This window comes from Dipodomys ordii, unplaced genomic scaffold, assembly GCF_000151885.1.
Source record: "Dipodomys ordii isolate 6190 unplaced genomic scaffold, Dord_2.0 Scaffold22, whole genome shotgun sequence".
In the NCBI taxonomy this organism is placed as follows: Eukaryota; Metazoa; Chordata; class Mammalia; order Rodentia; family Heteromyidae; genus Dipodomys; species Dipodomys ordii.
The window spans coordinates 3,698,608-3,706,896 of NW_012267238.1; the positions used below are offsets into that span (position 1 = coordinate 3,698,608).

General features: G+C 41.2%; 2 protein-coding genes across 2 annotated transcripts in view; one reads left to right on the top strand and one right to left on the bottom strand.

The window, feature by feature from the left end:
- Nucleotides 1–4,762, bottom strand: part of C2cd3 (C2 calcium-dependent domain containing 3) — a 109,983-nt gene extending 105,221 nt beyond the window's left edge. Inside the window, exons 1-3 of the mRNA XM_013013964.1 lie at nt 4,618–4,762; nt 2,890–3,159; nt 696–853 (exon numbers count right to left, since the gene is read on the bottom strand). Of these exons, the coding sequence (XP_012869418.1) occupies nt 696–853; nt 2,890–3,159; nt 4,618–4,672 (483 nt within the window). The 5' untranslated portion in view covers nt 4,673–4,762. The remainder of the gene's footprint in view (nt 1–695; nt 854–2,889; nt 3,160–4,617) is intronic.
- Nucleotides 4,763–5,034: 272 nt separating this feature from the next.
- Nucleotides 5,035–8,289, top strand: part of Ppme1 (protein phosphatase methylesterase 1) — a 45,500-nt gene continuing 42,245 nt past the window's right edge. The window contains exon 1 of the mRNA XM_013014171.1: nt 5,035–5,398. Coding sequence (XP_012869625.1) covers nt 5,298–5,398 — 101 coding nt within the window. The 5' untranslated portion in view covers nt 5,035–5,297. The remainder of the gene's footprint in view (nt 5,399–8,289) is intronic.

The following is an 8,289-nucleotide window of genomic DNA, read 5'->3' on the forward strand; positions in this document are numbered from 1 at the left end:
TGAGGCCCTGGGTTCTATTCCTAAGCACCACATAAGCAGAAAAGCTGGAAGTGGTGCTGTGGCTCAAGTGGTAGAGCACTTGCCTTGAGCTGAAGAGCTCAGGGATAGCACCCAGGTCCAGAGTTCAAGCCCCACAATGGATAAAAAAAAAAAAACTTGGGCTGGGAAGGTGGTTCAGTGGTAGAGTGCTTGCCTGGCATGCATGAGGCCCGTTCAATTCCTTAGCACCACATAAACAGAAAAGGCCAGATGTGGCTCAAGTGGTAGCACGCTAGCCTTGACCTGAAGAGCTGACAGATAGCACCCAGCCCAGAGTTCGAGCCCCATGACTGACAAAAAGAAAAGTGCTATCAATGAAATAAAAAAGAATGTATGCAAGCATATGAGTGAATGAATTAAAGAATCAAACTAACAGCTATACAAACACAAAGAAAAAAACAGTTGAATGAAGACAAGCCAGGATATGAAAGAATTCAATAGACAGAAATCCTGAAAAAAATCAAATTGAAATTCCATAAATAAAAAGTTTAAAACACAAATTTAAAAACAATTAAACATCTTACTAATGGAATGGAATGAACTGAAAATACAGTATCAGGCTGGTTGCTGGCAGCTTATACCTGCAATCCTAACTACTCAGGCTATTTCCATTCAAGTTTTATTACACATATAGTAAAGAATTGAAATATTTTTACCTGAAGGTCTCCAAGTTTCTTAGATGTTGGTGAAATGATGGTAAACAATCCATTGATCTGATGGGTTGGAGAAAGCTGAGCTAGGCCACTGATTTGAACTCTACCAATTGGAAGATGATCAGATTTGGTGATTACATCCAGCACCAACACAGCCATATCTAATCAGAAACAATTATAACATAGTCATATATATATATACACATATATATATACACACACACACACACACTTTTTTTTTTTTTAGGTAGACAGAGTTGTATACAATGAAATGCTTTTTTTTGGGGGGGAGAGTCCGGTCGTGGGGCCTGAACTCTGGGCCTGGGCACTGTCCCTCAGCTCTTCAGCTCCAGGCTAGCGCTCTACCGCTTGAGCCACAGTGCCACTTTTTCTTTTTGCTTATGTGGTGCTGAGGAATTGAACCCAGGGCCTCATGTATGCAAGTCAAGCACTCTACCACTGAGCCACCTTCCCAGCCCCCACTTTTTTTTTTTAACTTAAAACATTCATTTCCAATAAACTAGGCATGCACTTACCACACTATTTTGGGGTGGGGAGAGAAAGGGAGTATGAGACCAAGATCAAAAGAACAATAGTTTTAGAGAAGAATGACAAGTAACTTGCACTAAAGAAAAAAGAGTACTGCTAAATATACATTTCAAGAATTGAGGCTTTGGTTTTGAAATACAATAACATATCTTAGTTCATTTATTATTATTCTAGCTTGAATTAGAGAAAGGGCTGCTCCTGCATAGCTCTAAACATCCTACTTTTTTTGTTTGTTATTTTGCCTACTCCTGGAAAGCATAATCTATGAAATGGGATCTAAGATCATTTTAAGACATGTAACTTGTAGATTTTTTTTCTTGCCAAAGTTGAGAAAACATTTCAATGTTACCATGCAGGACATATAATGAGAAGATCTGTGGTTGTGTATTGGCTCCAATAGTAATAAGCTCTTTTTGAGTAACATAGGCATCAGATACCTCGCATCACTGCTGTGTGAGGAATTAGGGTACATGTAGATCACATAGTAGAGTGTCCTCTCACAGAGTGTTGTAGAATGACTGTTACATGACTTCAGGCAAATTACTTAACATACCATTGCCTCTTTGTTACCTACTCAGACAGGTTTTCTTAAAAAAAAAATCAAATGAATTAGCAGGTGCAAAGGAGCTTTGTAGACTATAAAATGACATTTACATGGGGAGTTAAGGGAAATAGATCAACATTTGCTGCCTATTTACTATTAGACAGGTTCTTCCATTTTCCATTAACTCTCTTTACAAACCTGTAAGGGATTATTAAGTACAGTTGGAGATAAAACAAGGTTGGAGAGTCATGTAACATATCTAAGTTCACTGAGCTTTAAAATGCTAGAATTGGGATTCAGTTTTACCCAATTATAAAGTGTACACTACTCTACTTCATTATTCACCATTCATTGTTTCCAGGAGAAAATGCTTAATGTCTAACAACTTCTGACCTTTACCCTTCACTTTTGTTGTGGTAGAATTATTCCCAGGAAACTAGAGCTCTAAGATCTTAGAAACCTTCCAGTATCAAACAGCAATCTGATTCTAAAAACAGAGTTCAACCTCTAGATGGTATATGTATAAATCTGTATGTTTCCTATTCAAGCAGGTTGCAACCTCATGAAAATACCTCGAATGTGAAAGAGTAGCTATTTGATCTCATTTTACAGACGAAGAAAGGGGATCACAAAATCCTGTCGTTGGTAACATCAACCTAAATGTTCACATGCCAATTACCCTATGGGGTGCTCAAATAAAGGTATGCCAGTTGGGTTTTACATTAAAAGATACCTTTTTTTAAATGAATATCAAATCTCTTATTTGATAAATTATATAAAAATACCATGTAAGGATTTAAGTTTGGGGTTCGTAATACAAAAAGTATGAATCTTCTTACATAAGCTTACCATAATAACTAAATTTATTTGTGAAATTATAATTGATAGAATTTCGATTTCTACTTGATTCTCTCTCTTTTGATGATACTTGGATTTGAACTTGGGGCCTTATGCTTGCTAGGCAGATTTCTCCCACCTAAGCCATGCCCTTCAGCCCTTTTTTGCCTTCCTAGGTACATAGTAACATCTGTTACTGACAACCATAAACATATGCTTTATGTCTACATATTTGTCTAGAGCTAAAATGATAAAACAAAAACATACCTGTTAGATAAGAAGTAAACTGTTTTGGACCACAGCGAATAGCATAACGTGTTGTTGTTCTCACAGCTTTTGGTTCAGTCTGCAATGCATCCCTGGGACAAAAGAGGGTTCCATCTGATGTTTCTCCCCACCATCTCACTCGGACAAGTACACAAGTGGGAGGCTTTGCAATCTTCCATATAACTTTATTAATAGTAAGTCTCAGAAAGCAGCGCAGCTGGCCTTCCACTAGAGGCGGTAGGCTTGTAGATGGTGAAATGTCACTCAAACCTATGGGAGAATCCAAGAACACAGAGTAATAATCTAGACTAAATATAAAAAACATAATTTGTCTTTTGAATAAAAACAAACATTTTAGTCTCTACAGAAAGCAAGCTTAACCTACCTATACTAGTATGTGAGAAGTAACTAGTAAATGAGACCACACAGTAACCTTATAGTTCAAAAGTTTTCTGTTAATTATTACTGTCAATCTAATATTCATTAACTTTGATACTTATTAAATTTCAAGATGACAAATCAAAATGTAATAAGGCAGTTAGTCATGACCCTTGCTGTCTTCTTTCCAATCAATATCTTTTCTGGAAACTATCTTTGAATGTTTAAAAACAAATACTACCTTTGATCTCTATAATAGAGAAAAGACCCATTATAAACTTCATGGATAATTTCAATATAAAAATTATATGCATGTGTGTACATGAGTATTCCTGCATATACACATGCTGTAACAAGGACAATCTTTTCTATAGTACTGTTACATTATTTCTACTTTGACATTCCTCCTATCAACATTTTGACAAAGTGAACACCAGCAGTGGACACTCTTGCTTCTCAGAACCTCCTGGTATTAGGAAAGGCACTGCTTGAAAACTGTTTTAGTAAGTGAGACAACTCAGACAAGATTTATTCCCAGTTTATATATGCGAAGCTGTGGCCTATTATACAATCCTTGCTCCCAAGACCTCTATTCTCACTAAAGTGACTATAATGTAAAAATGCAGGGCCACCCGTTGGTTTTCTCTGTCACCATCCTGGGGGGCAGTTTTGTACTGATTTAATTTCCAATTTGGTGATTCTTACTGCAACTAACATTCTCCATTTCTTTGGCCAGCTTATTTTTCCTACACACTCACCATCTAAAGTCCCATAGGAAACCTTCATGCCTGTATCCCTTCTTCAAATCCTTCCACACCCTATCACTTCACCCTTTTTAATCTACTCTTTTACCATCACCCTCCCCAATTTCTGCTCATAGTCTTCCACGTTTCATGATTAGAACCGCTCCCTTCACTCAACTGACATTTACCAAATCCAGTTTTGTTACAGTCCCGAGGGATCTAGTATTATATAAAACGTGATTGTTGCATGTTAGTCACCTTTACACTCCCCTCTCCAACTTACGTTTCATCCAGCCCCTGTGGACTTCCAATACCACACATGCACGCACACTCAGACATTTACTTTTGTTACCCCAAACACTCCTGTACTTGGTGTCCTATCCGTACCCTTTAGCCTTCGCCCATTCGCATTTATCACCTATTTTCTTTTAACCTCCCACCCCAGACGCTATTTCCTTTCTATTCTTTTCAAGGTCTGGTTCGCTGGTTAGACTCGCTTCCCTCCTTTTCTTTTTCTTTCCTAAAACTCGGTGGGGGTCTGTCTCCCTAATTACTCCCTAACAGGCATGCTCTATTATACTTTCCTCAACTTCTGATGGTTGTTTACCTCTCTTCTTGCGCCCATGGCTGCCCCCAGACCCAGGACCTTTTCGCTGTTTCATGACGAGCTGGGGCTCTTCTTCACTAGCTCAACTCGGGTCCCAGCACCTAAACCGTACCCTCCCTCCATCGCTCCCCAAGGCGCCGGTGTTCCCCAGCAACCGGAGGCGCTAAGCAGCCTGGGACACAGGAAGACGCGGCTCTTCCGCTAACAGTCTCCGGAAAAGGAAAGGGAAGGCGCCAAAAGCCTCCTGCCAATAGACTGCAACACCCAGGATGCCTTGCTACCCTACCTCCGCGGGGTTGGCCCAAGGCATCTACGGTTGCGCAGGCGCAACGGGGTATTCCAACCGAAGACTCCATTGCCCAGTGTGCATTGCCTCATGGAGAGCTCCTTCTTCCGGCTAGGGTCCCGGAGTTCTCCACTAGGCCTCAGAGGGGGGTCCGGAGACTTCGTTACCCAGTTTCCTTTGTGCGAGAGCTGTTGCGCACTTCCGGTGGAAGCGCCGAGTCGAGGGGGTGGAGTTCGGAGCCGCCGGTGGGCGGTAGGCGTTGTTGCCAGTAAGCTGGGTGCTGTCCACAGGCGACCCGGCGTCGTTTGGGGAGTGAGCTGTGATCGCTTGGGCCGCACTCAGCCTGGGACGAAGCTCCGACAGTTCTGTGGTGGACTGGTTTGTCTTCCCCTTCATGTCGGCCCTAGAGAAGAGCATGCACCTCGGCCACCTGCCCTCTCGCCCTCCTCTACCTGGCAGCGGGGGCGGTCAGAGTGGAGCCAAGATGCGAATGGGGTACGTGACTCGTGCCCCTTCCCCCTAGAGGCCCGGCCTCGGCCATTGGAGAAGGAGAGGCACGAAAAGGGAGGCTGAGAATTGGAGGAGATGTTGGCGGCGGCCTGGAGATGTTTAGATGAAGTAAAAGGCAGGTTTGGGTACTAGGGGAGGCGCCAAGGCAATAGAAATGGGAGGACAGATCTCGTTGAAGGGAGAAGGGTATATGGGAAAGATTGGAGAGGCCGAGAAGATAATTTAAGGGACGGGGGGAGGAAACCCTAGGAGAAGGGATGGGAGAGGTAGAAGAAAGAGCAGAACAGTGCTGAGGTCGGGAGGGGAAGGGCGGGGGGGGAGGGAGAAGGGAGAGCGGGAGGGGATCTGCCGTGGAGCGATGAGGAAAATGGGGAATGACTGAGGGAAAAGTTGAAGGGAAAGATGGACCAAGAGTAAGAGGACTGTGAGAACTAGATATCAGAAATGGAGAACATCTAAGGAAGAATTGGAGAAGGTTCTAGAGAGAGTTCCCAGATTCAGGGAGTGGGGGTGGGAGGGTGACTAGGAGGTTAGATCTCTAAGGGAGAACCCAGGAAGCGTGGGGAATAAGCCTAAGGAAAAGCAGAGAACATATCCCGGAAGACTGTTTTTTAAGTGTGTAGTCAAGATGTGCTGAGAAGCTGGGGGGTGGGTAGAGGGGCCGTGAAATGACCCCGAGGACCAAGTTCAGAGAGTGACCGTGGGCTCTAGAAATTGAGAAATGACTAGGAATAGTGTTTCGTGACTAAAAGCCCTGAAGAGGTAAGGTCTGAGAACCTTGAAGAGGAAGATTTGAGCAATTGCTTTTTACTAGTCCAATAGGGCTGGGGAAAGCTATGTCTAAGACTGATCTGTTTCCATGTTTAACCTGAGTCTCCCAGAAGCATCTCCCAGTAGCCGTTTACAATAAAAGTTTGGAGGAAAGCCTTTGGAAAGGGAAGAGAGCTGTGTTAAAGAGATAAGCTTTGGAAATTTAGGTCATTGAATAGCATGTGCCAGGTTAGGGGATAGTTGGGTATTGAACATGGGAATGATAGGTGCTGAAAGGCAAAGAGAATTAAATAGGCCACGAGGGATTCGGTGGATATTTGTAGTAGTAATTCAGGGATTGCTGATTGTAAAGAGAAAAGGTATATGTACTGTATTGCTATTCAAGAGATAGGTTGCTAGATATTCTTGGGTAAAGAACTGGAAGAGAGGTACCTAACATGCTGAAGAAATACAAGCAAAATAATAATAATAACAATGATACTTGGGGCTGGAAAGGTGGTTCAGTGGTAGAGTGTTTGCCTTGCATGCATGAGGCCCTGGGTTCCATTCCTGAGTACCACATAAGCAGAAAAAAAACGGAAGTGGTACTGTGGCTCAAGTGGTGGAATGCTAACCTGGAACTGAAGAGCTGAGGGGCAGTGCCCAGGCCCAGAGTTAAGGCCCATGACTGACCAAAAAAAAAAAAAAGATAAGGATGATATGATACTGTGTAAATTGATTTTAGGAATGAAGAGTAAAGAGAATCCTGTAGAATAAAATAGAAGGCTTGAAGGGTAGCAATAGTGGTTGGAAAACCCAGAAACTAAGATTCCCAGTTGGATTTTTTTTTCCTATGCTACATAGAAAACTACGACAGGGGAAGGTAGGCCTTTCTTACAAGGCTATACATAAGGTAAAATAAAAATTGTTTTAGTTTTGAAAGGCAGAAAAGTTGGACTACATTATGAATAATAAGCTTGCATATTGACCCTTAACAGGTTATTTGAAAAAATTAATATAGATCATAATATTAATATAAAATAGAAACTAGAGGTGTGGCTCAAGTGGTAGAGTGCCATGGTCAAAAAAGTGGAGCAGGAGCAAGAGGCTCTGAGTTCAAGCCCCAGAACTGGTATGTGCATGCATATACACACACCCCATAAAATAATTAGATTTGATTTAGTTCCTTTTTTTGGTGTTAATGGGATTAGAACTTGCACTTGTCAGATGAGCATTTTACTACTTGAGCCATATCTCCAACCTAGTTTTTTAAAAATATGTATCATAGTTGTTGCCCTTTTTTTGGAAGGGGGAAGAGTGGGAGAGGGTCTTCCTATGTAGCACAAGCTAGCCTGAAACTCAAGATCCTGCTTCAGTTTTCTGAGTGCTGAGCTTATAGGCATGTGCCATCATGCCCAGATTAGTTATTACCTTTATTCAACTAAAATTTGACTCTTCACTACAATATTTTTGTAGTTATATAAAAATAGTACCTTTTTAATATTTATACATGCTTCAGATAAGTTTGGGTAGAGTTCAGCTTCTTACTTAGTTAAAGCAAGTTCTCTAAAGATGAAGGGGGTAGAGAAGGGGAATGCCAAGAGAAAATAAAGGGAAAATCTAATAAGGCTGCATGATTGTTAGTAAACATTCTTCAAGTAAATGTGTTGTTCTTTTTTTATTTACGTTAGCTGCTTATTCTAAAAAAGAAGATTCTTTAGAAATATCCTGTTTTAATCATAGAATTATATAGAGAAAACAGATACTGGTCAATTTTATGTGGTCCTTAAGTGGCTTGTTTTCCTGTACTTTTTCTACTTATTGGTACATAAATAGTCCTTATGTAACTCTATATATGCTCATGGTAATATAGACTCCTTGGCCACCAAATCATAAAGCTAAAAGAGAACATATGAATGATCTCATTTCATCTCTACATCACATTAGTTGAAGGACCTGAGACTCAGAAGCAGGGGAAATATTTTGTCTTAATAAATGTGGAAACCAAGACTCAAATAACCTTGGCATTAATGTAGAAGCTTTGTGGTTGGACGCTAAGGATTAGGACTTAAGTCTCTGAGACTTTTTTTTTTTTTTTTGCCAGTCCTGGGGCTTGAACTCAGGGC